The sequence below is a fragment of the Trichoderma camerunense genome, assembly GCF_050948025.1.
Source record: "Trichoderma camerunense strain CBS 138272 chromosome Unknown V8C40scaffold_19, whole genome shotgun sequence".
NCBI lineage: Eukaryota > Fungi > Ascomycota > Sordariomycetes > Hypocreales > Hypocreaceae > Trichoderma > Trichoderma camerunense.
Window position 1 is genome coordinate 332,928 of NW_028145351.1, and position 27,962 is coordinate 360,889.

Below are 27,962 nucleotides of genomic sequence, written 5' to 3' on the forward strand. Positions count from 1 at the left end.
TGGAGTGAATGGAGCCCCCAAAGCCCGGCGTGGCGCTGCTCCAAAAGTGTCTCCACGAAGGAGGCCACATCCCTTTCGCTTTCCCTCCCTTGACAAGGTTACGAGTACTGGGCTTGTACTGGCTCTCTCTGCCGCGTGGGACGCTGAAACGATGAGAGAAGAAGAAGAAGAGACGAAAAAAGAATACAGCAGTCAGGGATGATGGAGGCCGGTCATGTCATGCTGAACAGGGAGGGCAAGGCAAGCCAACGAACGGCGTGGAGCACGAGGAACAAGCCATCATCGACTCTCTCTCTCTTCCCACCATCAGCATGCCTGCTACCGAGTTCCCGGCGCCTTGCACGAGTAGCCATGCTGTACTCGTACCAGTCATGTATCTCTGTAGGATTCGACCCTGTGTTGCTCGTGTGAGTGGGGTGGACGATCCGGCAACTAATCCCAAGAAGCCCAAAGCAAATAAAATAATACAAAACGTCAAGCCTGCTGCTTTTGCCCACCCCTGACCGGCTCTATCCCTATTACTACCTACTCGTACCGTACATGGTATTATAATAATACGCTTCTGTTGGTAGTTATATATACCAACCTCCGGTCGTTTGCTCACACCTCCCGTACCCAGGAAGAACCGACCTTGCTTTAGGGAAGGGAACTCGCTTTCATTCCATTACTTTTCTACAAGGGGCGCGCCTCTTCTTTTTTCTTGTCTCTCGCTTCGGATTCTATCCACCCTCTTGCCTTTCGCGATTCTCCTCGTTCACTCTTTATTTTTAACCCTCCCTAAAACCCTCACACTCGTTTTTTTGTTTTAGAAAAAAATCCCCCAAACCGCAATCATGTTATTGCAAGCTTCCGTCACGGCACTGGCTTTTGCCGCCGTTTCACTCGCACAGGGCACGACACACATCCCCGTCGTTGGTGTTCCCGTCGCTTCTGGTGCTGCTGTGCCGCTGAGACAAAATATTAATGACCTGGTCAAATCGGGGCCGCAATGGTAAGAGAGAGAGAACCCCTCTGCCCAATACAAATGAGCCATTGGATGTTCCAGCCGCATGGAGACGTGAGATATGACGAATTGGTTCGGGGGCTCACATTGCATGTAATAGGGATCTCTACGTTCAGGCCATGTATAACATGTCCAAGCTGGATTCCCACGATCCTTACAGCTTCTTCCAGATTGCCGGTAAGCTTTCCTTCTTCTTCCTCCCCGCGAGGTGACATGACTCTCGGAGCTTTTAGTAACACCAGTTAGGCATCCACGGCGCACCGTACATTGAGTACAACAAGGCCGGAGCCAAGACCGGAGACGGCTGGGTTGGATACTGCCCTCACGGTGTATGTTTCTTTATCCATTGAGCTAAACAATTGCCGTCGGCTCTCTTCTAACACGTTGTTTAGGAGGACATCTTCATCAGCTGGCACCGCCCTTATGTTTTGCTCTTCGAGGTATGGTGATCCTGTGTCTTGCATCTGTGCTCGCAAAGGGGGGCAAAAAGGCTGACCTCTTCTTCCCTTATAGCAAGCTCTGGTCTCCATCGCCAAGGGCATCGCCAATGGATATCCCGCCTCAGTTCGCGCCACGTACCAGGCGGCTGCGGCCAGCCTGCGAGCCCCCTACTGGGACTGGGCTGCCGACAGCACCGTCCCTGCGTGCACTGTCCCCAACACGCTCAAGATCAACGTTCCCAACGGCAGCGGCACCAAGTCTGTTGATTACACCAACCCTCTGCGAACCTTCTACTACCCTCACATCGCCATGACCGGCTCCTACGGCGACTTCACCGGCGGAGGCCAAGACCACACCATTCGCTGCCCTTCGCCTCAGCAGAACTACCCCAACACCGCCAACGCCAACCTGGCTGCTCGCCCTTACAAGTCCTGGATTGTACGTGTCGCTAGACTTTTTCTTCTGTCTCTGCGCGCTCTTACTAACACGAAGCGTAGTACGACGTTCTGACCAACTCTCAAAACTTTGCCGATTTCGCTTCCACCAGCGGACCTGGTATCAATGTTGAGCAGATCCACAACGCCATCCACTGGGACGGTGCTTGCGGCAACCAGTTCCTTGCTCCCGACTACTCTGGATTCGACCCTCTGTTGTAAGTTGGGAAATCATATAAGGTAGATTGCGTCAAATAACTAACAATGGATTACAGCTTCATGCACCACTCCAACGTCGACCGCATGTGGGCTTTCTGGGAGGCCATCATGCCCAACTCGCCCATCTTCACTGCCTCCTACAAGGGCCAGTCCCGATTCAACAGCAAGACCGGAGCCACCATCACCCCCAACTCTCCCCTGCAGCCTTTCTACCAGGCCAACGGCCAGTTCCACACCTCCAACACCGTCAAGAGCATCCAGGGCATGGGCTACTCTTACAAGGGCATCGAGTACTGGTCCAAGACCCAGGCTCAGATCAAGTCCGGCGTCACCACCATCATCAACCAGCTGTACGGACCCAACTCCTCTGGCAAGCGTGAGGTCCGCGCCTCCGACCTCATCAAGACCCGTTACTTTGCCAAGATCTCCGTCAACGTCACCGAGATTGCGACTCGTCCTTGCGAAATCAACGTTTACGTCGCTGGCCAGAAGGCTGGCAGCTTGATCGTCATGAAGCTCCCTGCTGAGGGCTTGGTCAACGGTGGTTTCACCGTCGACAACCCCATTGAGGGCCTCCTGCACAGTGGCGGCCGCAACGCCGTCCAGGCCTTTTCCAGCGATATCGAAGTTGAGATTCTCACTGTAAGTTGCTATTCGACACCGGCTTTAGGTATAGAGTTTTACTGACACCCTGTGTAGAAAGACGGACAGAGCATTCCCCTCGAGAGCGTTCCCAGCCTTGCCATCGATCTCGAGACCGCCAACGTCACCCTGCCCAGCGCCCTCGACCAGCTCCCCAAGTACGGCCAGCGCTCAAGGCACCGTGCGAAGGCTGCCCAGCGTGGACGCCGCTTCCCTATCCCCACCGGCCTCCCTGGCCAGTAAACGAATAGGGCTGCTACGGCTCTCTTCGATTTTGCTGCAACGATAATTTTTGGCTATTTTAAAGTGATTTTGGCGTGTTGTGTGTGAAGGAAATTAAAGAACAAAATGAAGCTTGAATATATACATACGACTTTTTTTTGACCCCGAGAACTATTCACTTTTTTTTTTATTTTCTCACCTTGTGGATGTGGCAACACTGGTTTTATAAGCTCTATCCCGGAGAGGGTTGTTAATTTTTTCTGGCTTGACGATATGGGGTATTTCTGTATATAATGCTTCACTCCCTCTGTGTAGGTCTCTCTCATTACAGTTTTCGCGCTTGCGCGCGCCTTGGTTCTGTCTGGCATGCTCTCTGGTCCTTAGAGGGATCGAGGGGCTGTTTTGAATAAGGATTAGGATAACGATAATTGAGTATTGACAATTTCTTCTACCTTATATATATATATGTACGGGGAGGGGAGGGTGAGTTGATGTCGAGTTAAGCATTGGGACGTGGTGGACGCCACCACGCGGTGAACTTAATAAGCATGCGTGGCGTCTGAAATGATTCGTCGTCGTGGAAATAGACTTGGATACATATATGCACGTGTGTATGAACGTGAGATATCCTCGGATTTTAACAAAGGATGACTTATTTGAAGCGGCTTTGTTTGTGAGAGCGAAGTAAAAAAGAAGAAGATGAGAAGTAAAGTTTGGAAAAAGGACAAAAAAAACATGCGACCTGTGTGGATCGAACACACGACCTTCAGATGTCAATTAAGATGACTGGAGTTGGAAGACTTCAGTCTGACGCTCTCCCAGCTGAGCTAAGGTCGCAAGTTGATTTGTCGGTTCTTTTTACTGCTTATACGTGGGGCTTCTAATACACTGAGTTTGGTAAAAATGGAGAGATGATTTAGATGAAGTTTGCAGAGTTGGCTTTGAGGATGTGTTGAGGGAAATTGGATTTGGAAGAAATTTCATTTTGTGGAGATGGTGCCGTGGAGTGTTGTGGTTGGATCATTGGATTGTTTTTGATGAATGCCAATGTTGGTGAGACATGGGTTTTTTTGGTCCGAGGTGTTGGTATTGGGATGGTGAGATGTGGGAAATGAGATGCGTTTTTGATGTGGGGATTGAGAATTCGGTCGTTGGTGTGTTTGATTAATTTTACTTGTCAATGTGTGAATACATTGGTGCTTTATCAATAGGATTGTCACAGTTGGAAATTGCTTCTGTACGCTGACTAGAGAGGTATCTAGCCTTCGGATCTATGATACAAGCCAGTCCGCCTGGTTATCACTTGGGACTTGGAAAGATGAAAGATGCAGGATGGTTTGAGCAACTATGTGACTACCTGACTGGAGGTTTTAGTTCCACTTCTCTGTATTAACTTAACAAAAGGCTGCTTGCTTAAGCAGCTCGGCAAAAAGTGGCCATCTACATGTATGTTGCCAACTCATTCTGGCTGGAAGCCTGCTTCCATTGCAGTTTACGCTTTATGTGATCTTCCGTGCAGAGTTGAAAGGCTCTAGAGTTCTAAATATATTCTATGAAAGAATTCACAAGCTTCTAGACACAATGGTATACCTACTCTATTTCTAGGCCTGTCAGTTTGCAACCTACTTCACTGGGACTGTCCCAGTGATTCACTGCAAACTTCTTTCAGGCTCCCTCCGTTTGGGATTGATCTCAATATTTCTAAGCCAAGATGTATCATGTTCAGTAGAAGCGATTAGAAATTTGGGTTTCGCCCTAGAGATACTGAATAGGTGTGAGTGGAAAGATGAAATATCGTGCTCTTGGTGTGGGATTTCGTGTGCTTGAACGATACGACTTTTGCGGTGCGCTTGGCGGGGTCGTTTGAACGGATTTCGAAGGGGGTTAATAGTATTTATTGTGTTGAGGTGTGCACAGTTTTGATAATTATATGGCTTTGCGTTTTGATGGGTGTTGGGATTTGGAGGCTGCGGATTCGAATGGAGTTCTTTATCAGAAGTGTAGCACGCTGTCGGTTCCAGATGGCTGTCAACTCGCCAGTTGACCATACTTCCAGCATCTGGGAAGATGTGACCATGTCATAGTTCGGTGATATATTTTGCAACATATTTTTCAGGAAACTTGGTTTATGCCATGATAACCCGGCTGAGCCAGAAGTTTGGTCATTGGGGAGGAACATTGACGGAAATGCTTGACTTGGCTAAAGCTGGACTTCATCATAGGTACACGAGTCTATGGCAATCGAGACGATGACGACGAAAAGTCACTATGAACAAAAACACATGATAAGATTCTTTGAAGTAGGCGGCTACGTATACCAAAGACTAAACCAGGGATTGCCATACTACTGCCAATCCCATCAAAGTACGGACCCCAATATGCCTCTTCCAAATCCTCAAACGAGTATAAATCAGCATACAAGTCGGAAACACCACATCATTAGCACATACACTCTGTTATCTCGACGAACTACCTCGCAAAGATCTGTCAAGAAACTAGGCCCTGGTTCCGATATCCCCCGCCCTCATCACTGCAAATTGCCGAAGCGGCTGCCTTGCGTACCGACATACGCTTCTGCCCTGAATAACCAGACAATACAAGGATGCTCTGAGATAGTACTTGTATTTAGTAACATGTTGAATGGGAGTTACATAACTCGTCATGCACTACGGATGTGGCCTGCCGTGATGATGCTTGATCCTCTTGGACACGGACCACGACCAACAAGGCGCGCCCTTCAAGGTTCTTGATGCATTTTAAAGCGCTCTGATAGTTGGATCACCATATTAGTCGCATCATGCAAAGTCGTCTGAGCGTCCAGGTTGAAAATTTTTAATTATTTGCCTTGCGTCCTCAAGATATACTCTCGTCTGTCACTCCAATACAATGGTCGCACTTGGCATCATCCAAGACCAGTTATGCATTGACTGTGAGCTCACATGGCAGGATTCAAGCATAAAATCTTCCGAATCTATCATGGGAAATCGCCTTGAGTCGTAGGTGGCTCGCCGTTGCCAAGAAGTATTCACAGCATTGGCCACGACAGAAAAGCTCCGCTGACGGAGCAACTACGTGTTTAACGCGGTGTATCATGAGACGCTTACATGCTGGATGCATAGATTGAGGCACTGTTACAAATAAGTGTTATTAAGATGTTAGGCTCGTGCTTTGTTCTCCTTTTCATCTAATCACGCATAGGCGCCTAAGGAGACCGACCGAAGCTCAACTCAGAATGGCCTGCATGTTGAGCTACGACAAAGAATTAAGTGGCTTTCAGCTTTCAGGGATGCCATATATTGCTATTGGTTCTGAAAATATTGGTGGATTGGCTAGGCCATGCTTGAATATGCAGGCTGTTGTACCACGCTGAGTGAAAAGGGGTCAGTGGTAAACTCCTTCAAACCTCGACAACACAGACCCCTCGGCCATTATAGAGACAGCTGAATGAAAGCTGATTGAAGGCTGAGCGAAATTGATAGTCTGATGGTTCAGCCCGAGTCCGCGGAGGAAGTGATTCCTCAACAGTTGATAGCAAAACAGGTTGGTGCAACCGGAGAAGCGGGCCATGAATAAGACGGTGCGACGGCCACGGCTCTGGCGGCCTACACATGTAATCTGGGCACCACTAAATTAGCATCATATATCATGTTGTCTTGGCACAGCTAGTATCCAGTCTGTGGAACAAGTATGAAGTAGATTCTGTTGACGAGGCCACGGGCTTCCTGTTGAGAGCCGAGCAAAGGATTTTGGGAGAGGCTTTGTCTACTAGCGGATCAAGGCGTGGTCTGGATCGTCAACGTTGACGCCGCACCGATAATCTCTTGTGATATGAGTTACAGAGCAACCAAGAGGATTCGATAGTCGACGGGTTCCACGTGGCTGTATTGGATTTAAGCGACATTCTATTCCAATGCTAGAAAAGAAGCTTTTGAGCAAACCTGCCAGATCCGCCATCTCGGCAAACAGAACAGGGATAGTGTATTGTTTGTCAAGACGCCATTCTGAAGTAGTGAATGTGTACAGTAAGTACAAGTACAGTATTTGCGAATTTGGCCGAATTTAAACGAACAGCCGTCGATATGCGGCATCGCCGAGATGGGCAGGGGAGACGAAGATTGGCGCTGTTTTGCTGCGTGTTGGTTGAATGGTTCTATTTTGTCGGGCGCCTTTTTGCTTACATGTCCATGTGCACTCCCGTACGTGGCTGCAGCACTAGGACCAGACGCCGTCTGTTTTATCCAGATGGCGCGCGTCGTTGCTGTTGATATAGTGGCAAAGGATTGATTGCATCTGCTTTTATCTTTCAATTTATTGGTACTCTAGGGAGTTTGTAATTTTTGGGCTGAAGAGAACCACAAAGAGACGGACCCCGGATTTGCTCCGCGTAATGCTGCCGCTGGGCTGCTTGGCATAAAGTGAATCGGAGATGCGGGCTGATTATTGCTGCGGATTCAGACACTCAATTGGAGCGACTCGGGCGAGCAAAGGCCGAGTCAATTTTGGCGCCGGCAGATGAAGATCTGCTCCCCGCTTTCTTGGATGGCTTAGCGGAAGAACTCATGGAAATAATTGCGAAAAAAAAGAAGGCAGTGGAAAAACAAGCTTGAAGTCAGCCACCACGCGAACGCTAACGTAGTTTTTGTTGGATCTTGTCGGACCAAGGCAACTATCGCCGTTAGTTAATCTTTCTTCCTTTTCGGACATTAGTAATGGAAGCAACAAGTATCGGCAGATGTTCTGCCTGGGCTGTTTCCATCTTTTTTTCTTCTTGTTCGTTTCATTTCTGTTGTGCTGCTCAACGTTATTGGTAACTTGGCAGAAGGAGAAAAAAAAAGAAAAAACTCTGCTCCGATCAGATCACAGTCATGCTCGTGCTCGCTGGTCCACATCATCATACAGTGACAACTTGCTCATTCACTTCCAATGCATGGAGGCCCCGAGGCGGCCCTCGGACATATTTCGTCCCTGTGCTCCCGACTTCCGTCCCATAAAGCATGAGATTTGGCTGCAGCCATCCAACAGACAGGCGGGAGCGCGGCCACAACGTGGCATGGAAGGGGGTTGCACACAAACCACGGGTCCCGTATAGCCAATTAACTTTGACGCCAGCTTTGAACAAGCATATCGAGTGTCTACACAGAATCTGGGCTCTTCTCTTTACTCGACTGCACTGACTTACTCGCAAGCGCAAATTAGCACGTTGCGCTTAAAGCCATCGCTTATCTTAGTGGCGACGGCCGCGGGCGTGGGGTAAATGGATCAATAGCTTCAGCTCCAGCTTTGTTTTCGAGTCTCTTGATTCATGTCATGCAGACAGTTTGAGGACAAGCACGGACGTGGACATGCATCTTGCGCGGCTCTTGCTCATCTTGGTGCAACTGTGACATCAGCCAGATTCCCGTTCCCGATCGCCATTCGGGTGCTTCGGAAACGGCCTGCTGAAAGGAGCAAAGGATGAGCAGTGACTGGACATGGACTGGAGACAGCAGCAGCATGAATCGTGCCAAAGAGCCTTGCAATAACCCAACAAACGCTTTTTCTGCATTTCTCAATGCGCTGATTGGGCTGAGGGTGATCCAAGTGACTCTGGTCTAGGCCTCTTGGGGGCCAGGGCTTGATGGAACGAAGATTCTACGGCTTCTGAGCTATGGCGCATTGGGCCAAATGGCGAACTGCCCCTGCCTGATTCTCGTGGCCTGCTGCTCTGCCTGGCGCTAGGAAAAACGTGCTGCTGGACGAGATATGTTGTGTGCGGTGTACTGTGCTGTAATATCAGCAATAGTGCGAGTACGGTGAAAACACCCGGGTTACATCGCGGCCTCTGCTTCGGCCCATGAACATTCCAAGTCGACAAGGTTTGGAGCTTGGGCCTCACACTAGACGTGACAAGAGATGAACGAGGTAGCTCTCTGCCAACCATATAACACTGTCTCTTCACATGTGTACGAGTAACGTACAGGTACAATCTCAACCCCGACTCGAGGCAGGCAAATCCCCTCTGCTTCCTCTCGTCCGTCGCCATCGGTAATCGTCTGGGGGAAGAGAGTGGAGAGTTCAAGTTGGCATCCGTTATAAGCCCCACAGACAAACTTCTCCATGGTCACTAACGCCTTAGTCCAAAAACAAGGATGCACATCAGTTTGGGGTCAAGGCGGAGCTGATGGAGAACAGCCGGCATCAACAGCCACTTATGACGGAGGGCCCTGTCTGTGGTGAGGGGGGCGCCCGTACTCCAATCCTCGTTGATTCGGTCCAAGAACCAGCCCCGTCATGTCATGGAACTTGTCAGCAGCATAAGGCACGCAGAGGGAGACGGATTGGGAAAGACTCCAGCTCCAGTCATTACTCGGATTACAGAGTGTCGCTACAACTGGTGGCGTTTTAACCGCCGCTATCCTACCGCGGCTCGAGCTTTGTCCACTTGGATGGCACCAACACCAAGATCCCAGACCGACCTTCGGTGACAAACCGAAGTGTGTAATTGCAATATCATTCAAATTGGGAAACACCCAACCAAAGACGTCGTAACTGTATGGTGACCGCTGCTTACCGCCATGCAGCAGACACAGTCGATACGACGCCGGGTATGTGCGAAATATGCACGGGATATCTTCAAGAACCCGCGCCGGTTGGGTGGGAGCCAAAACACCAAGAACTCTCTTTGCTCTGTATTCTGTATCCATACCTCGTGTCGGTCCGCTGCCCCAGAAAGAGATGATAGCGACGCCTTCCGTGACCAGCCAAGCTCCCCTTATCATGGCCATGCCGGACCCAACTTCTCCGCATGGCCTATCATCCTGGCCATTCTTCCTTACTCGTGCACCCTTGAGCTAAACTTCTGGGCCTCTCTCCCCGCATCATGATCCCTGCCTAGCTCTTCGTTTTTGGATACCATCGTCGTCGTCGTCACACCCACCCCCAGCCTTTTCCTCGCACCTCTTTGATCATACAGCCTTGCCTCAATTGGCTTACATACTACATACCACATTCATTCCCGACCCTTGATTCGGGCTTTGGCTCCTAAAATTGCGGATCCCCCCGTCGTGTACTGTACACCCAAGTCGTACTCTACATTGATACTACTCTACACGCATGCTAATGCCACGAGTATATATGGGCCGTTGCTAACATACATTAACTCCCGCCCTATCCTCCGAAATTCTCCTTGTCCCTCCCTCTTCTTCTCCCCGGGATCGGTTTACGGTATCCGAAAGGGCGCTCCAGTTCCTGTCTGCCTCCCATTTTGTATAAATCGCTTAACAAGTCCAGAGACCCGGTGGTTGCCGCCCGTCTTGTCTAAGACTTTTGGATCAGCAGCACAGGGACCCCAAAAGGTGTTTTCCCTGTCGTCCAAGGCCACACCACCCCTCTCCAATTCCTGTCTTCTTCTTCTTTTTTTCTCGCTTAAGGCCTGTGAGAGGTTGCGGCTCCTCATTGTTTGTCTTTTTTCTGTAAATCATAGTTTATTTTTCTTTTTTATTTCCTTTTTATTTTTATTGTGGAGGCTTTCTGTTTTGTTCAAAAAAAGATTCTGCCCATCATGAGCGACACGGAAAAGGTGCCGGTCGCAGACAACATCTCGAACTCCGAGGTCGAGCAGATTGCCATCGAGCATGATCAGATCATAGACCCGGATGCGGGCCTGTCCGATGAGGCGAGGGCAGCAAATGTGAGTTTTTCTTTCCCTTGTTCGCTGTTGGGACTTCGTTGAAGGCATTGTGAGGATGACATTTACTGACGGGGATGGCTTCACAGGAACGGCGATTGCTACGAAAGCTAGACTTGGTCCTCATCCCATGGGTACGTTCTTTTTCCCGCTGTGCCCTGAAACGCAACCGGATATCCCGAGTCGCTAGCAATCACGGGCGCTTGATACAACGGCCAAGCTGCTAACAATTGGTTCCCCCAGCTCACTCTTCTGTATCTCATGTGCTTCCTCGATCGCACAAACATCGGCAACGCCAAGGTAGCCAACCTCACCAAGGACATTCCCATGTCGACGTCTCAGTACAATGCGTCTCTCACAATCTTCTTCATCTCCTATGCCATTTTCGAGGCTCTGGCCAATTTCTTGCTCAAGAGATCCCGCCCCTCCATCTTTATTCCCGTCATCATGTAAGTGGCCATATACATCCGCCTGGTACCGTGTTCCTCAGATTGTTCGGCGATCTAATTAAGAAAAAAAATAGCATCGTTTGGGGCGCATGCATGCTTGGAATGGGCTTTGTCAAGAACTGGTCTGGCCTCATGGCCGCGCGATGGTTCCTCGGCGCCGCCGAGGCCGGCTTGTTCCCCGGTGTCAACTACTACCTCTCGTGCTGGTATAAGCGCAACGAATTCGGTGTCCGCGCTGCCATCTTCTTCTCCGCCGCCGCGTTGGCCGGCTCCTTTGGAGGTCTCCTTGCGGCTGCCATTGAGAAGCTAGACGGCAAGCGAGGCATCGCTGGATGGGCCTGGATCTTCATCATCGAGGGTGCATTGACCATCCTCGTCGGCCTCCTCTCCTTCTTCTTCGTGCACGACTTCCCCGACGAGGCCAAGTTTTTGTCTCCGGAGGATCGCATGCGTGTGCTGTGGCGTCTTAAGCAGGACAAGCAGAGCTCTGCTGAACACGAATCCTTCAAGATGGAGTACTTCTGGGCTGCCATCAAGGACTGGAAGACGTACGCCGGCATGCTCATCTACATGGGCCCTCTTATGCCCCTGTACTCTTTCAGTCTATTTTTGCCTTCCATCATCCAGAACATGAGCTTCACCACCAAGACTGCAGTCATCAGAAACCAGCTGCTCAGCGTGCCGCCCTATGCCGTAGCCGCCGTTGCCACTGTTGCAGCAGGCCTGTGGTCGGATAAGATCAAGAAGAGAGCCATTTTCAACATTTGCATCTCACTCGTGGGCATTGCCGGCTTCATTATGTTGATGGCGTCGACCAACCCTGGCGTGCAGTACGCTGGCACATTCCTGGGAGCACTGGGCATCTACCCATGTATCCCCATCACCATTGCCTGGGTTGCCAACAACGTCGAGGGTGTTTACAAGCGCGGCATCGTGCTGGGCTTCGTCATTGGATGGGGCAACATTAACGGTGTTGTGAGCAGCAACATCTACTTCCACGCTCCGCGCTACCTAGAGGGCCACGCTACCATCGTCGGCTACATGTTCATCGGCGTGTTTTGCGGTAGCATCTTGATGGCTACGCTGCTCAGCCGGGAGAACAAGAAGCGGTTGAACGGTGAGCGAAATCACTGGATCGAGGGCAAGACCCAGAAGGAGATTGAGGCACTGGGCGACATGCGCCCTGATTTCATGTACGTTCTCTGAGGAGGTGCTTTTTTGCTTATCAGTCTCCATTTTTGAGGAGCTTTTTTCACGACCATGTCTTTTGGAACGCGCGTGTGAACAGCCAGTTCGCCGAGGAGGCCGTGTGGAAGAGTTGACATGAACATTGGTTGAATAGGGATTTTGGGACTTAGGAAATCACGTCTTTGGATACCACTACATTTTTTTTTGGACACGATGTCGGATTTTGAATGTATGGAGTAGAACCCTAGAGCCTGTTTTTGTCTTTTTGACGATGATACGATGTGTACATAATACGTGTGCGGATGGAGGCATCATGCGTCGAAAAAGCTTTCTACATGGTTGGCGGCGGCAATGGGACAAGCGTTTTACGAGAGTCAATCTTGCATGTTGATATCGCTGTCTATGTAATACCCCTGTGACTGACTTTGTATGCGAGGGCTCCCTAACACACGCGATGTTTTGATCACGAGAGCGATCGTGGATGCTTTGGGGGTATCCGTGCTTTTGGATGGAACGTGTGTGGAATGTCGGAGCCTGGAGGATTTGTGCGCCAAGATATGATATTATTGGATATGCGTGAGGCTTTGAGAAGAGGGGTAGGAGTTGAAGTAGATGATGAGGATGGAATGGGGAGATGCATGTTGTTTAATCTATTTAAGATTTACTGTTGGTTATACCAGTGGGAGAAGTACGAGTATATTGTGTCGTGCGAGGGTAGAAGCACCATCCATGGATCTTATTAAGTAAAGTCGGTAAGCGTTGACCAACTTGTGAAACCTTGGTAAACTTAGATGAGAGGGGAATCAAGACCTACAATTGCCTAGATTTTTCTACTAATTTATCTTTGTTACTTTTGGGATATTGTCTTTTCTGGATGAACAAAGTGTTGGAGCAAGAGTATGGGGGGAGAGGGAGTCATGTGACTTTGGAGGAGTGCCAAGGCGCTGTGTTTAGGGAAAAAATTCGACGCGGTGTTTGGGTCAAAAATTCGAGGCCTGATTCGAGGCCGGAGAACAAAGGCCGTTGGTTCGAGAAGATGAGCAAGGATACCCGCATAATGCAGAAGCAGTGCGCATTCCTAGCAACGGGGCTAGCATCTAAAACCACGTTTCTTCTTCTCCGATTTACAAAATGTGTAGGGTGGAATACGAGTTACATCTCCAGCAATTGGTTGGTTCTCAAAACATCTCCGAGAAAAAACGAGGCTGCCACGAGGAGACAACGTTGGAGGCTGGAATCTTAGTGTTTAGAACTAAAAAGACCAACATCATAGATTCGAGACCCCATTCGACCCCACTGCCACTGACGGACGTGGCTTAAAAAGAGCGGGTTTCGATTTTCTAATCCAGCTTTATTGTAACGGTTAGATTTCTCCACACTTGCCGCATCTTTGGATTGGATCTTGGAGTAAAAAAGTCATTGTTTGGAATCCGGGAGTTTGGGTATTGCTGACAAAGTATCAAATGGCTTTGTCTTGGCTTTTCTAGAGCATTTGCTAAATACAGGTAGGGTTTGCCGAAGAAGGAAAAACATGATCAATTTGGATCAGCCCCCTTTGCGGTTTGCGATTGGAGGGACAAGGTGTGACGCTGAAGCCGTTTTTTTTTTTTTTTTTTGATGAGGGAAAGTGTCTTGTCTCGGGATGCACGCTGCCTTTGATGCTTGGCCCGTGTCTCTCGCTCTGGCCGTTGAGTTGTATGATTAAGCGTTTACAATTGAGGCTGTGTTGTGTTGTGTTTTTCGGTGCATGAATGTCATGGTTCGTTCCGGCTCTTTGTTCCATCGGTATGTATGCATGTCTTTGGCTGCATTTGGTGGTCACAATTGTTGTCAGTGTTGGCTGGTGTCTGCATAAGTAGGTACGATAATCACCACCGCAGCAGCATGATTCCATGTAAGACAAATGGCTCTGAATATCGTATAGGTAATATAATATAATAAAACAGAATTGACCCCTGACGAGAGCAGGCACAGGCACTCTCTGGAATTCGGAGAAGCAGAACCAGAAGCACGAGAGATGCATGTTAGCGGGTTGAGGCAGATTGGCGTGGCGCTAAGGCTGGGCACAAACGCCCGTCGGTGCTGCTACGAGTCCATCTCGAGAATGGGGCCGTTTTCTGGATTGGGACATGTCGCCCGCCTTGTGAGTGGCGACTTCGTTTGGCTCGCCTGGGAGGAACTGGTGTAGAGACTAGAATTACCTAGAAACTGAACTATTGACTCTTCTCTCTCTACACTCGAGGAGGTCTAGGAGTTCGGGCATCAATTAATATGCGGTTTGTTGTCTGTGGTGTGATGTGTTGTAATCTGTAGTGTTGTGGTGGTACCTGCGTCTGTCCTGTCCTGTGTGTAAGTGCAATAGAGGGACAACAACGTACATGTACTGTATCACCGCCATCGCCAGCAAATGGGAAAAGACAAGAAGCGTTGGTCCACTGCGTGTTTGCGTTGCCTCTCTTTCTTTGTCCTGCATCTGTGCGATGACGCAGCCGCTTCTGGCGATTGAGGTGAGGGGCAGCGAGTAACTGCAGGCGATCCCATCTCACTCACGCCCGCCCTCCAATCCAGCGCTGACCGGCTATCTGGTGTTGAAACTAACCGTCTAGTCCTGCGGCTGACAACCATCGTCTGCCATTTGAGTTTCTGTCTTGTATCCGGACGGCTGGAAGACACTGTGTGTCATTTTATTTCTCTGTTTCCATCATTTACCTCGGGTGTTGTGGTGAACCCTTTTGGAATCATAATCAAGTCTCTGTGATGCCGCCGTCGACTCGCATCGCCTTGGGCAGAAGCCGTCACGATCCGATCGATTGACACCAGCAACTCTCGGACTGAAGAACCGCCGAGCTTCTCCAACCGCCGCGGCCGCATGCAGCTGCTGTGACACACGCAGCATTTTTTCGTGCGGTTGCTTTGGGGCTGTTGCTGTTGTTCTCTCTTCCAACTCGTTTCTGATACTCGGATTCATGCTGAGCGCCAGCTACTCCCTGCTTGTACTTTCGGTCTCAGGCTCGGTCTCGGGCCCAGCCTCTGGCCCTGCAAAGAGGCGAGGGCTTCGGTGTCGGCCACTCCTCTACTCTCGTACTTTGTTTCTTAATTGCTCAAATCCTTTTTAATTTAATTTCAGGGCAGCATGTAACGAAATCCCCTCCCCCGAAAACAGAGAGTCCGTTCGCCTCGTTTTCTTCTTCTTTGTGTCTGTCCCACCGCATAACCTCTGGCCTTTCGGTCTGGCAGCCACCACCAGCTGGCAGCATCCTTTGATTCTTCTTTTGCACGGCCATTTTTTTTTTCTCTTTCCTGGGGACTTCACTTCTGTTTTCGTCTCTTCTTTTTCTCCTTTCATTGTTGCATCCAACACCTTCTATTTCCCTGCCTTCTTATTTCTCTCCTCTCCCCATCTCTCCTTCCTCGGCGACATCTCTCGATTTCGACTTTGGTGGTGCAATAAATCTTCTTCTTCTTCCTCCTCCTCTTCTTCTTCTCAACCATCTTCCTCTTCCTTTTCTGCCCACTTCTCCTACGCATGCCACAGCTTCCTTGGCATATCGAGTCGAGCCACCATGGCTGCCAATTTAACCATAGATGCCGTCGCGGTCGATGACGAGCAGTTGACTCTCCACCAAATCCACACGCTCGTCATCGTTGAGCGAATCGGCGGCTGCCTCAGCTTGGTTTCTGTTATGCTCATTTTCCTCGCCTACTGGCTGGTTCGACGAGTCCGCAACGTGCAAAACACCTTCATCGTCTTTGCCAGCATATCAAATGTTGGCGCCAGTATTGCAAGCATCATTGCCTTTGCCGGCGTGAATGCTGGTCAAAAGAGCGCCCTATGCCAGGCCCAGAGCTTCATGTTTGAAATGTGAGTAACGCTTGTTGCGGGGGGAAACAAGCAAGATCAGACTAACCGTGGGTATTCGGGACAGGTTCATGCAGTCTGACCCTTGGTGGTCGTTAGCTATGGCCATCAACGTCTTTCTCGTCTTTTACTTCCACACAAACCCCGACTCGTTTCGCAAGCGCTGGTGGATTTACTGCTTGATCTGCTATGGAGGGCCTTTTGTCATTGCCCTGACTCTCCTCCTCCTTAGAAGCCCGCGTGGCCGTGTTTACGGCGGAGCTACAGTGAGCAGCCTTGCTTCTTTTTGGTTGATGACCTTTTTTGACTAATCATCGTCATTGTGTAGATCTGGTGCTGGGTCGACAAGCAGTGGGACTTTATTCGAATCTACACGTACTACATGCTGATCTGGATATGTATCGTTGGCTCTCTTCTCTGCTACTTCTTAGTTGGATGGCATGTCTTTCGCATGCGAAACCGGCTACGGAGCTTTTCCACGTCAAAGAACAGGGAAAAGGACAAAGACGTGGAGCCGGTACGTTGTATTACTACTTGTCTAATTACTACTTGTCTAAGATTATGTCAAGCTGATACTGATTATGACATGTAGGGCCAAGCAGACACAGCCCAGACTGGCTGCTACGGCACCGTCACTACCGAAGTTCAAGTCACGCATACTCCCGCCAACACTTTACCCCCCGAGCCTCAGCCCGCCTTTATCCAACAAAACAATAGGCAGGTTTCTTTCGACAACTCGACAACCGAAATCCAGCCCGCTGGCGAAAACCAGTACTACTCCTCTGTTACGACCTCTCCACCTCAAGAGGCTCCCCCTAAGCCTTCCCTACTACATCGTTCTCTGGCTGCCATCAGAGCCGTCACTGGCAAGTTCCACATCAGCGATCCTGTCAAGAGAGCATATTTGAGGACGAGCTTCTTATTCGCGCTAAGCGTGTTGGCCACCTGGATCCCCAGCAGCTTGAATCGCATCCACGGCTGGCTTGACGGAGGATCGCCCTACCCGTTCCACCTCGCAACAGCGGCGGTCTTGCCCTTGCAAGGACTGTGGAACGGAATCATCTTCTTCGTCACTAGCTGGCATCCCATCAAGGCATGGGCGCGCGAGAAGCTCAAAGGTGGCGCCGCGAAGGTTGAGCGTCGGAATACAGACGACCTTGCCATGAACGAGCGAATGACTGCTCCGCTAGGACGATGCGAATCTTTTATAGATGACGGAGATTCCGCGACCATCGGAAGCGATGTAGAGCTGAGACGCGTGGCTAACTTGGGGGCCAAGACCTCTCACTCCTTATAAGAAGCGATTTAGGGGTGCTGAAAGACGCTGGGGTTGACGGAGTCTTGGACCCTTCTGCCCTTTCGTCCCAAGCTCTTTTTTCTATTTTATTACGGAAATGTACGAACATGATTGAGCGATGATAAGCCGGCAACTGCGAATTATTATTGATTTCTTTTTTTTTTATCCCCATGCTTGTCATCTGATTCGGAAATACAAGTTTAATGGTGTGGATATGTAGGTTATATACTCGAAATCGAGGGCAGCAGCTGTCTCGTCAGGACTGCAGTCGCATGGAAGTGCAAAGGTTTATACGTATATATATATCTACGTAGGGCATTGTTATGTAGCTAGAACGCCACGTCGGCGGATTGACTGACAATTGACTAAATGATCATGATAATTACTCCAACCTTTCGCAGTTCTGATGTAGTGATCTACGCTACATAACACATGGTTCACGAAGCACTAAGATGGTTAAGCCAATATTTGGTATTTGATGACAACCGTCTATAGTATATAATAAGAAGATCATGAAGACATTTATAACTCCGTTAGTGAAGTCGGCCGTGATTCATTTCTTCATTCCCCATTGTCATTGCCATTCCCCATTCCCCGTTCCCAGCGAAGTATCCCATATCGTATATCATATCACATCTCCGGATATCGTAATGACCCATACCTAAAACAAAGGAGAAAAAAAAGGTGACCATATTTATATAGGTGGAAGTGAATAATTGTTGGATTTTGTTTCTTTTTTGATGACAAAAGTACAAGTCCAAAGTTTGTCTTTGTCTGTTGCGCGTTTTCTGTCTCGTTCACCGTTTTGGTAGGCAGAGGCTGCCGGTGTCTGTTGTACATGTTCTTTTCTTACTTGTTTTTTTGTATATGGGTTTTTTTGGCTTTTTATTCATGTGCGTTCAGCATGCGGGCGGGATATATATGTCTTCAATCGGTATCAAAAAAGCTCTCCTCTGGATGCGGCATTCGCAAATTGACAAGCCCCATGACTTTGCCATCCATCCTCCACACACTCTTTTCGTAAAAGTGCCATAGCGAGAGGACGAATATTGTGATGCCGACTTGGACCGTTCCGAGGCCTATCACGAGAGCCTTGAGACCTCCGGCCTTGGGTATGACATGGGGCACGGTGAGGACGAAGGCGCCTGCTAAAAGGTTTCGTAGGATGATCACCCATGAGTGCATATCGCCTACGCTTCGCTGTGCTGTGGCCATGCTTGATGCGGTGAAGGATGCTGATCGAGCGAGAAGAGGGCGCGCAGTAGCTTCCAGTGTTGAAGCGCCAGCTGCAAGAAGCCCGAGTTGTAGGGATAAGAGGGGGAGATTGAGTTGATGCGCTGCTTCGGGGGTGAGAAAGTTTGTGGGCGTCTCGATGGATGATGAGGATGGTGAAATGAAACTTCCGGTATTTAAACCAAAGGAAATGAGACCAATAAGAGCCAGGAGCGCACCGCCGGCAATCGTGAGGCTACTGACGCATCGTGTGAAGCTTTGGTTTGCTGAGCGATAATAGCAGATGCCACCGACAATTACGATTGCGAGTAGCCATGGACCTGTCAAGAGAGTTCCGATGATGTTCGGATGAAGGCTAAACGGTGGTGGTGAGAGTAACAGAGACAGGGAAGCAACTAAGCCCCATAGCATACAATGAGGTAGTGCTGTGACGAGGAAGACGAGTGAGGTAGTAGGAGCAGCAAGGGCTCGTGGCGATTGAATCGAGTTCAACAGAATATTTTCTCCTGTGAATGACCATGGCTTCATCTCTTTGACATAGTCGATGGCAGAGTCTCTGCTAAGCTCGATGTGGGTTTGTTGAGGTTCCCATGGAAATGTGAAGCTGAGAACTGGGGTTGTCGCAATGGCAGCTTTGGAGCGATTAAAGGCAGTCTCAGGCGCCATCAGAGCCAGCATAGGAATAGCAACAGCGAAAAGTGCGCTGAGTATGCGGTACTGGGTAACGAAAGATCCAACGCGATAGGAGATGACGCCGCCCAAGAGCGGCGATGCCCAAGTCATTGTGACAGTAAGGATCGTATACAGAGACACACGGAGGTTCCTCTCATGTTCCTATCACACACTAGGGTCAGTATGCGTCTTAGCATTATCAGAGGCAAGGTTTTGTGTGGCTAACATAAAAGGTATCCTGTATAGTCTCCATGAGCAGAGTGTCAAAAGCACCCCAGCCGAGTCCCTGCATGACTCGGGCGCCCATACATGAGCCGTAGCTAGAGTCTGCTGTCATGTTCCAGATGCACCCAGCAAAGACAAAGGCTGATGAGACGAGATATACTGGTCGCTTTCCTACCAGCTTCGCTGCCATTGAGCTAACAAAGCCGGCAATGGCCGATACCATCAAGGGCGCAGCCGTCAAAGCGGCAACCCAGGTATATGAAACCTGGTATCGAGTAGCGACAACATCATTGACAGCAACAAGGGCCGTCTTCATTGCGCCTATCAGGCTAGCCATGAAGAGTAGGGATGCCAAGTTTAATTCCTTCTTCCATTGAGGCCAATTCTAGTAATGGACACACATGTTCAGCCTTTGACTCTTAGTACAGGTGAACCAATGTATGATGACTTACCAGAGGATCTTGTGGATCATCGCTTGGTTGTGGTACCAGTTCAACATGAGAAAACTTTCCGGTTCCGTATTTGATCGGTTTATGCGGACGGAATGTTAGTGAGGTAAATGAGTTCTTTTTAGTCGACCCAGTGGTCGGTCTGGGAGATCCAATAGTAAACGTTGCTGTCCGTGATTTGCAAGATGAAGGAGACGTCGGGAGAGGCGGTAAAGGCACAGTAGGCGGCATGGATGGCAAGTCGAGCGTTTTGAGAGCGGACCTGAGCGAATGGACGGATGGTGGGCGTGTTGAGCTGCTCACGATTCTGATACTCGTGGGATCCATGGCGAACGATTTCCTTTGCTTGCTTGGCAGTGTTGCTTTGTACTTGGTTGTAGGTTGATATATTTGCTTTTGTTGGTTACGTTTATTTGTAAGTGAGCGTGGGTTATTGAACGAGAGGCCAGCTCAGTCATTCAATGACGAATTGATGTGAGCGTAAGTGGGAGTGATCCCATTGGGTAAAGAGCGAGCGTATATCTATTTGTGCCGTGTACGACGAAGGGGCTTGACGCGACGGTGGGCCTTTTGACAGCTCCGAGAGTACGGCTCCGGAGTTATACTAGATAATACGCTTGAGCCAAGAACCAAGCATGACGCGGGTTTGGCCAGTCGGAAGCTTAGGCAGGGGGGTTGCAGAGCAAGAGGGGAGAGAGGATGGTACAAGCCGCCCGGTGAGGCTGCCTTGCATGGGTAGAGTTTGATGGTCTGTGGATCTGGGCTTACACACATAAACAGGCGTGGGCGTGGAGTTGAGAGGGCGGTATAAGACAAAGAGGAGATACACAAGGAGAGACGAGACAGGCGGTTGAAGGTGGGGGGAAAGAGACCAAGACAAGGGAGAGGGCCAGACCATTGAGATGTTGGGACGCAGAGCAAAGATGAGAAGCCAGAAGCCACACAGCCATCTTACAACCAGATGAAAACCCAACACCGTCATGGACTCGGTGATGGCGGTATCTATAAGAGCTGAATATGCACCGTAACGGGGCCCGGCCAAGGAAGGCCCCGGTTATGCTGGCTGCAGGAGAGGCCCGTGGACCTACGGCTTGGCCATTGTGAGGGCACAGACAGACGCGGATCTCATTGTGCGAGTTTTGGCTGCGATGGCGATGATCCAGGTCGTGCGCGTACAAGTATCGCGACGCCGATCTGACAGAAATATGACGGTTGGAGTTGGACCACAGCGGAAGAATCTATCACGGAGGGCGGGACAAGATTGAGTCAAGAGATGCCGTGTTTCTGCCCGTCTTCCCCTCGTGTCTCAGCGCCGGGATGGCGAGATGAGGACAAGACAAGCCTGTTTTTCTCGTCTCCATCAGACTATAACAAAAGGGACAGTCAGTTAGTTGGTTGTCAAAATGGCCAACGCTCCCACTTCGTAGGTACTCGTACAGGCACTTCCACAGACGGAGGGATAGAGAGATTCGCCCACCTGCTGAAGGGATGAGAGAGAGGCTGAAAGATGGCCGGGATGGAGCTCAAGCTTTGGGTTTGGGCCCCTGTCCGAGTCCACTTCGTGTCCCCCTGGCTAGGGCAATCCAGGTACCGCTACCAAGGCTGCTAGTGCCTGACACTACAGCCAATGCGTACTAGCTACCTGCTCTGGCTGGGGGCTCGGACGCGGGCTGAACAGTGGAGTCTCGAGTGCCGGCAGAAGTCTTCCGGGAGGATCCTTTAGGGGGGCTTCTTGTCGTTGTAGGGGGAATAGTTGTTGCAATTAGAGCCTGAGGGGTTGGTTGAATAGATGATTGATGGGAGTACGGTAGCGGTGATTGGTGATGTAGTTGTAGAGAATATATGCTGTTGGTGTTGTACGGCCGAGTCACCGGATCGTGTTACGACAGGGCCATATCTCGTCGTACCTTGCAGAGTGCTTACAAGTACATGTTAGATACAGGCACACTTGCGGGTAAATGCGTGGAGATAATTGATGGACGGGACAGCTGCGTCTTTTGCTTCCGATCCTTCAACTGCAACTGCAAAAGCATCAAGAGAGCTGAACGAAGCAACCAGCCAATATCCATCAGAAGCTAGAGTAAGCCTTAACATGCAATACTAATCTATTTTAAACCATTATCAATCCTCTGTACAAAGAAGCAAACATACCGTGTAAGCCCTGCCTCAACGTCGGGGACCTTCGGAGCCGCACCTCGTGTTTCCCCTGCATGACTTCCTCTTACTATCGTCATGATGCATAAAGGCACGTTCGAGGACATGAACTAAGAAGCACTGCCGAAGACCCGGTTTAGCAAATCCTTTCTTTTTTTTCTCTCTCACCGATTGTATGCTTGCGTTTGCTCTGGTGCTGTGGCTTGCATATGGCCCTGGTCTAGCTGACAGACCCTGTTCACACACCAATCATGTTTTAACGTTATTGCTGCAAGTCGATAAGTTTTGCCACGAGGCAGGGTCTAGGTTGATTTGATAGCGAGAACCTTCTTCTTAAGTTTCAAGCATGCATAGTATTCTTCTGCCGGCAGATGATACTACTAGTTTGCATAGGCTATATGCATCTTTATCCATCATTGCACTCTGTACCTGCAGGATGCGTTGTCTCATGAATAGCTTCAGATATACTTCTCTATCTTAGTGAGGCTACCCTACTGTCTTTATCTTAACAGTAGCTTTCAGCCCTGTCAAGCGGTGACGATGATGCATGCACCTGCTTGTACGATGTGATATCACGGCGCACCATTCCGGTATGCACTACACAATGGAGAATTTGGAATTCTCCGGCGCCTATCAATGTCGCAGAAGAAGTTTTGCAGCCTATGATATCGCGAATGCAGATACAAGCTTGCGTGGACCATTCTAATCACAGCTTACTTCAAGAAATACTCCCAACAGATAGAGCCCAACGCCTCTAACCTGCAGAGAAAATACGAGCCTACGTACATGTAATTTTAAGACACGGAATAGATAAAAAATGGAAGCAAAATGAGCCAAAGAGTACATGCCTTTTGTCTGCGCCTCCTTGTCCCGTGCTAATGCACCTCGGCTTACACTATCACCAGGCCATGTCCAATATCACATCTCGGTCAACATGCCGTGTCACCCTACAGCGGAGCATTTCCAAAAACGAGAAGAAGGAAAGAAAATTTCTCATATATTTTACAGCCAGTCAATGACAGTCTCGATTTTCTGCTCCACTCTATTACGCTCCCAATGCTTCTCATTTGTTAGTAGAGGCTCAGCTCTGTCACCGCCAGAACGGATTCCCGTTCCCAGGATCCTTCTCGTATGCAGCTGTCCGTCTAATATCTACCTGCTGATCATCAATATTTTCCTCTCTATATTGTGGCTTTCTATATTTCTTTTTTGGCTGGGTATCGTTGCAGGGTACGAGATACGTATTTCGTCTCACCCTGGGCATAGTGCCTTGCAGAGAGCAGAGACAGCAATCCCCCTTCCCGCTCCATGTCTGGTTTCTGCCTTCCCTGCTGCCAGTCAAATAATCGCATGTTATTTCCAGTTTTTCTTTTGTTATTGTCTTATGTTAGAGGCGTATTCTTCAGCAATCTAGGATTTGTGGTGCTCCCTGCTTATCTTGGTCGCATCCTGTGATTAACTGTAAAAGCAGTCTGCAATTGGATCCATAAACTCATGTGAGATTTGCTGGATAGTAATCTGATGTCGGCTCAAGTAACATCTCAAAGATGAATGTCTCTTAAAAATGATCAAGATAGCATGGGAAATGCACATCATCATTGTAATGATTGTATAACGGCTAGAGTAGCGCGAAAATGTCTGGTGTCTGAGACTGCGAATCTCCCTTAGACATTCAGCTGTACGCATCTGAGACGTTTAATAAGAAACACCCTGATACCACTCCGTACTGCTGTTCGAGGTTTGTTTACTTTGGTCACTATGCACCCTTTCTCTCTCTCTGATCGTGTTGTTTTGTCTCGTCAACAGCCTTTTGGTAAACAGGTACGCGATGGCTATCCTGAACAGGATCTGATCCAGCCACACGTGTCCAAACAATCCCCAACGAACACGATTATGACGCTGTATCGTACGAGTACAGCCATTCCTACCCTCAAGGAAACTTAAAGTTTCAGAAGACACGTTCAGATGGACGCGATGATAATGTCCTTTCCTGAATGCGCCACGTACTTTACAGCTGCTTCTTCAACGGCCAAAAGCAGTGTGCTGGTGCGTATAATCAGTTCTATTTCGCTCCACAAGTTAGCAAAGTGCAAGCAATCGTAGCGGAGAATCATAAGAGGTTGACAAGGCAACACCGACCTTCGTAAATTAGATTGTAAAACACGGGCGGCTCGTCTTCAAAGATTGTCCCCCGTGTCTCTGGCCCGGGCGTTACCTTGAAACGGAGGCCAATGTCCTTTGTCCTATCTACCCACAGGATGCGGCTGTCGTTTGATGAAAATGTACCCGAGCTCGCAATTGTGGCTCCATCCGTAGAAGAAGAAGATGAGGATGAGGAAGCTCCAGACTGAAGAGTTGATTGCCTGGACATCATGCCGGCCAGCCAGTGCCTGAAAACGCGAATGACACCTTCGCTGATATTGACATGTCGTGTGAAAAGACCCGGTCGCGAACCATGAGTAACGACATTCGTCACAGTGCAGAGCTGGGAGAAGCGCTCCCCTTCATCAAGGTACACTTCCTGATGTGCAGTCTCATCAAGGATATCCTCGGCAGCAATCTGAAGCTGAGTGCTTCCGGCTAAAGTTTGTACAGACCACCCATAGCGGAACCTTCTGCGTCTGTTTTCTTCCATTATGACTGGTCGGAAGCATGAATACATCTTGCGCAGATGTACGAAGCTCGGGTTCTGCTCATTGATCGAGGGCCCGTCGCAAGACGCCGTGCCGAGATATCGACAGGCCAGGTATGGCGTGGATATCTTGGCGCTTGGATGGTAGCATTCGAGAATCACTTCGTTGCCAGGCAGTGAGGCTGTAGTAGCGAGGCGGCGATGTAGGATACGGGTTGCTAGAGAGCAGAAGCGGTGACTGACGGAGACGACTGGGAGGAGCTCCTTTGTGCTGAGCTCAGCTAGCACGTTGGAGAGAAGCTGTAAGATTGATACAACTGTCAGCTATTACAGGAAGGACCATGCGGGACAATTCATCATTTATTTACTTCATTGGGGAGATTCTTGATGGGGGAATCCGTGGTCGCCATGTTGGCTGCTGCGTCGATGATAAGAGAACTTGGCTAGTTGATGTAATAGAACCAAGCCAAAACAGGTATCACGGCTTCCAACAGATGCCTCTTCGGTGACAGAAGACCAAGATATGCCGATAATTTCGAGTCAGCGTAGATTCCGTCGTAGACAAGATACGATGCTGAAACAATGGTAGTTTGGTGTTATCAGCAGCTTGAGGTCCGGATAGACCGACATATCGATGGCGATATCGCTCTAGCTATCTGATCGCATCATTAGTGAGATATGGACGCTCCATAGTATGTAATCGACCCGCTTCCCCAGGATGGCGCTTTTAGCCGGCTTCAGAGATAGCAGCTAACCAATCAAGTGCAACGCCGTCTCGAGACGGCGGTCACTCTTTGATGGTCATGAAGCATCTTGTAAATATAACAGAAGAGTAAGATTGGATATAACAATTGAACTTGTCAATCAAAGTAACATTCAGGCAAGCAGCTTGTATGAGCCTGAATACGATCCATTTAGCGTGCGGGGAAGTTGTCAAGAAGCATGAAGCCATCCCGGCTCTGCCATCCCCCGCCGCAAATGGGCTCTGCGTGTTGATGCTTCTGCGGGTTAACCATGCCAATCGCAATAAGCAACTCGCTTCTGAAATAGGGCAGAGTGTAGAAGAGCTTGGAAAATATAAAATCTTGTAAATGGGCTGTATATGCCAACATTGAATTTGACAAAGACTTGATCACTAAACAGATATGCAGCTGAGTCACTAGCGAACCCTGTTAGTCGGGTTGTCGGGTTTCTGACGTAACAATCCGAATACATGTATTCGGCACTTGATGTCAAGTTACTCAGATAACCTTATAAACTTGCATCTTGTTTGATGTTGCAACGTTTATGCTAATCTGAACCATGAGGCATTTCCTCGCTCTCTAGGAACTTTTGTTGATTAAATGTAGCTCAACTCAACTTAAACCAGTTGGTGGATTTCGAACTTGTTAGATGCCATTTTGCAATTATCAGATCAAAGCCCGCCAATCTAGAGGCCCTTGAGTGAATACATAAGTGCCGGTAGCTGTCAGGAGTGTTTATCACCCAGTTGATGCTTGAGTGATAGGACAACAACTTGGAACGCTCACGTCTGTGTTAGTGTTTGTTGACTTATTACCATCTTTTCCACATCAACTCTAATGCTGCTTGATAATGTGATTAGTGATATATAATTCCTGCTGCTTTGTACTCCGTATAGGTAGCATAGATACGGATGTGTAAGCGATGTATCCAGGATCTCTGTAGCAACTCTTCCAACGTGTACAAACCAGACGCAGCCAGAGGTGTCTAATCTGTGCCAACTCCTATCAACCCGGGCGATCGCCCTCTTCTTCAACATAGAGTAGTCATGAATGAAGTACGCTAACATGCAAAGGTTATCCTTAGGTCATCCTGCGGCATCCTTGCGGCTTCGCTCTTGGTGGCTTCTAGTCCGATTTGGTCCGTTCCGCCCTCAAGCTAGTCCGCACATACATCCACCACTTTCAAGAAAGAGAACATTTCAAGTCCTTATTTGTAAATAGACGCAACGGATTAGTCTCGCTTCGAGGCAGTGATGTCACAAACCCAAAAATCACCATAGGGTTCAAGCTGTTGATAATTCTCCGCAATTATTAAGCTTGGGAGTTTGAGTGCACAGGTTCAGTAATCATGAAATCCTACGCGACGCTATTCGCGCCACGCCTCGGCCACAGTTTGTATTTAAAGAGCTGGTGACTTGTCTTGTTTCAATCTCGTTCACATCAACAATTCAATTCAATCACTCACAAATACATGTACCTCCTTAAACCAAGGAAGTTCATTTCTTTCCAACAGAGATCAGCAAACTACAGCACAATGGCTTCCAAGGTCCTCGATGAACTTCTCAGCCGCAATGCGTATGTATCCCATCTATAAAGTACAACAGGTACTTCAATATGTCGTAAAGATTCGTCACTCACCAATCTAAAGCAAACTTGTCGAAACTTACAAGGCGCCGCCTTCTCTGGTCCCAATGGTCCAGGCAACTCGCCAAAGCGGTGCAGGAACAATCATACTCAGCTGTTCTGACCCGCGTTTGAACCCTTATTCGATATTTGGTATCGACCCAACGATCAAAGGCGTCACTATGGTCCGCAATGCTGGAGGCCGTGCCATGGACGCTGTCAGGTCAATCTCTATCCTCCAAACCATTGGCAACGCAAAGACTGTTGTTGTCATGCACCACACAGGTGAGCGCATAGATGCAAGCGGTCGGAGAGATACTGTATGAAACATTGCAATTAACATGTGATATAGACTGTGGAATGACGCATTATCATGACTCAAGAATCAAGGAGGCCTTGATCGAAATTGCACCTCAGGAGAAAGACACCATCAATGCTTCCAAATATGGCGAAATCGCGGGACCGTAAGCTTTTAGAATCTCACTCTAAAATTGAACATGCGACTGACAACACAATTGCAGAATCGAGGATAGCTTGAAGGAAGACGTGGACCTTCTCAGCTCCTCGCCCTTCATCCTCCCGGGAACCTCGATTGTGGGATTAAAGCTGGATATTTTCACTGGAGCCATTGAGAAGGTCACTGAAGTAAAGACTGCTGAACAGCACTGACTCGGATCTAAGTTATGACATGATACTTATAGAATTGGTAATAGAATAGATAGATAATCATTTTTCTGCAACATCCCGAGTGTTCCATTCCCTAAATTTGGAGATTCAATGCGGAGCGGCGAGCTTACTTAAAATGGGAGAT

General features: G+C 49.0%; 6 protein-coding genes and 1 non-coding gene across 7 annotated transcripts; 4 read left to right on the forward strand and 3 right to left on the reverse strand.

The window, feature by feature from the left end:
- Positions 1-472: 472 nt before the first annotated feature.
- On the forward strand, positions 473-3,701 carry V8C40DRAFT_254655 (tyrosinase family protein). Its single transcript, XM_083217870.1, has 8 exons — positions 473-991; positions 1,104-1,180; positions 1,250-1,332; positions 1,396-1,443; positions 1,517-1,882; positions 1,942-2,096; positions 2,154-2,739; positions 2,797-3,701. Exons 1-8 carry the CDS (start codon positions 834-836, stop codon positions 2,980-2,982), a joined length of 1,659 nt encoding a protein of 552 aa, XP_083069192.1. The 5' UTR covers positions 473-833; the 3' UTR covers positions 2,983-3,701.
- Positions 3,698-3,798, reverse strand: V8C40DRAFT_t184. Its single transcript has one exon. It is a non-coding gene; the product is annotated as a tRNA-Phe (tRNA).
- A 6,035-nt stretch (positions 3,799-9,833) lies between these two features.
- V8C40DRAFT_254659 (major facilitator superfamily domain-containing protein) lies at positions 9,834-12,938 on the forward strand. Its single transcript, XM_083217871.1, has 4 exons — positions 9,834-10,630; positions 10,717-10,761; positions 10,871-11,076; positions 11,151-12,938. The coding sequence occupies exons 1-4, from the start codon at positions 10,502-10,504 to the stop codon at positions 12,280-12,282; spliced, it is 1,512 nt and encodes a 503-aa protein (XP_083069193.1). The 5' UTR covers positions 9,834-10,501; the 3' UTR covers positions 12,283-12,938.
- Positions 12,939-15,827: 2,889 nt separating this feature from the next.
- On the forward strand, positions 15,828-17,420 carry V8C40DRAFT_277179 (uncharacterized protein; the record flags this gene model as incomplete). The annotated part of the gene is made up of 4 exons (XM_083220931.1): positions 15,828-16,126; positions 16,191-16,389; positions 16,452-16,640; positions 16,716-17,420. The coding sequence occupies 4 exons, from the start codon at positions 15,828-15,830 to the stop codon at positions 17,418-17,420; spliced, it is 1,392 nt and encodes a 463-aa protein (XP_083069194.1).
- A 456-nt stretch (positions 17,421-17,876) lies between these two features.
- Positions 17,877-20,464, reverse strand: V8C40DRAFT_282124 (MFS general substrate transporter). Its single transcript, XM_083221735.1, has 3 exons — positions 20,003-20,464; positions 19,552-19,935; positions 17,877-19,487 (listed from the first exon to the last, which is right to left on the reverse strand). Exons 1-3 carry the CDS (start codon positions 20,324-20,326, stop codon positions 18,348-18,350), a joined length of 1,848 nt encoding a protein of 615 aa, XP_083069195.1. The 5' UTR covers positions 20,327-20,464; the 3' UTR covers positions 17,877-18,347.
- Positions 20,465-23,976: 3,512 nt separating this feature from the next.
- V8C40DRAFT_85072 (uncharacterized protein) lies at positions 23,977-25,447 on the reverse strand. The gene is made up of 3 exons (XM_083223517.1): positions 25,154-25,447; positions 24,293-25,085; positions 23,977-24,215 (listed from the first exon to the last, which is right to left on the reverse strand). Exons 1-3 carry the CDS (start codon positions 25,193-25,195, stop codon positions 24,115-24,117), a joined length of 936 nt encoding a protein of 311 aa, XP_083069196.1. The 5' UTR covers positions 25,196-25,447; the 3' UTR covers positions 23,977-24,114.
- Positions 25,448-26,595: 1,148 nt separating this feature from the next.
- V8C40DRAFT_254665 (carbonic anhydrase) lies at positions 26,596-27,888 on the forward strand. Its single transcript, XM_083217872.1, has 4 exons — positions 26,596-27,103; positions 27,177-27,436; positions 27,504-27,615; positions 27,673-27,888. The coding sequence occupies exons 1-4, from the start codon at positions 27,000-27,002 to the stop codon at positions 27,818-27,820; spliced, it is 624 nt and encodes a 207-aa protein (XP_083069197.1). The 5' UTR covers positions 26,596-26,999; the 3' UTR covers positions 27,821-27,888.
- The last annotated feature ends 74 nt before the right edge of the window (positions 27,889-27,962 follow it).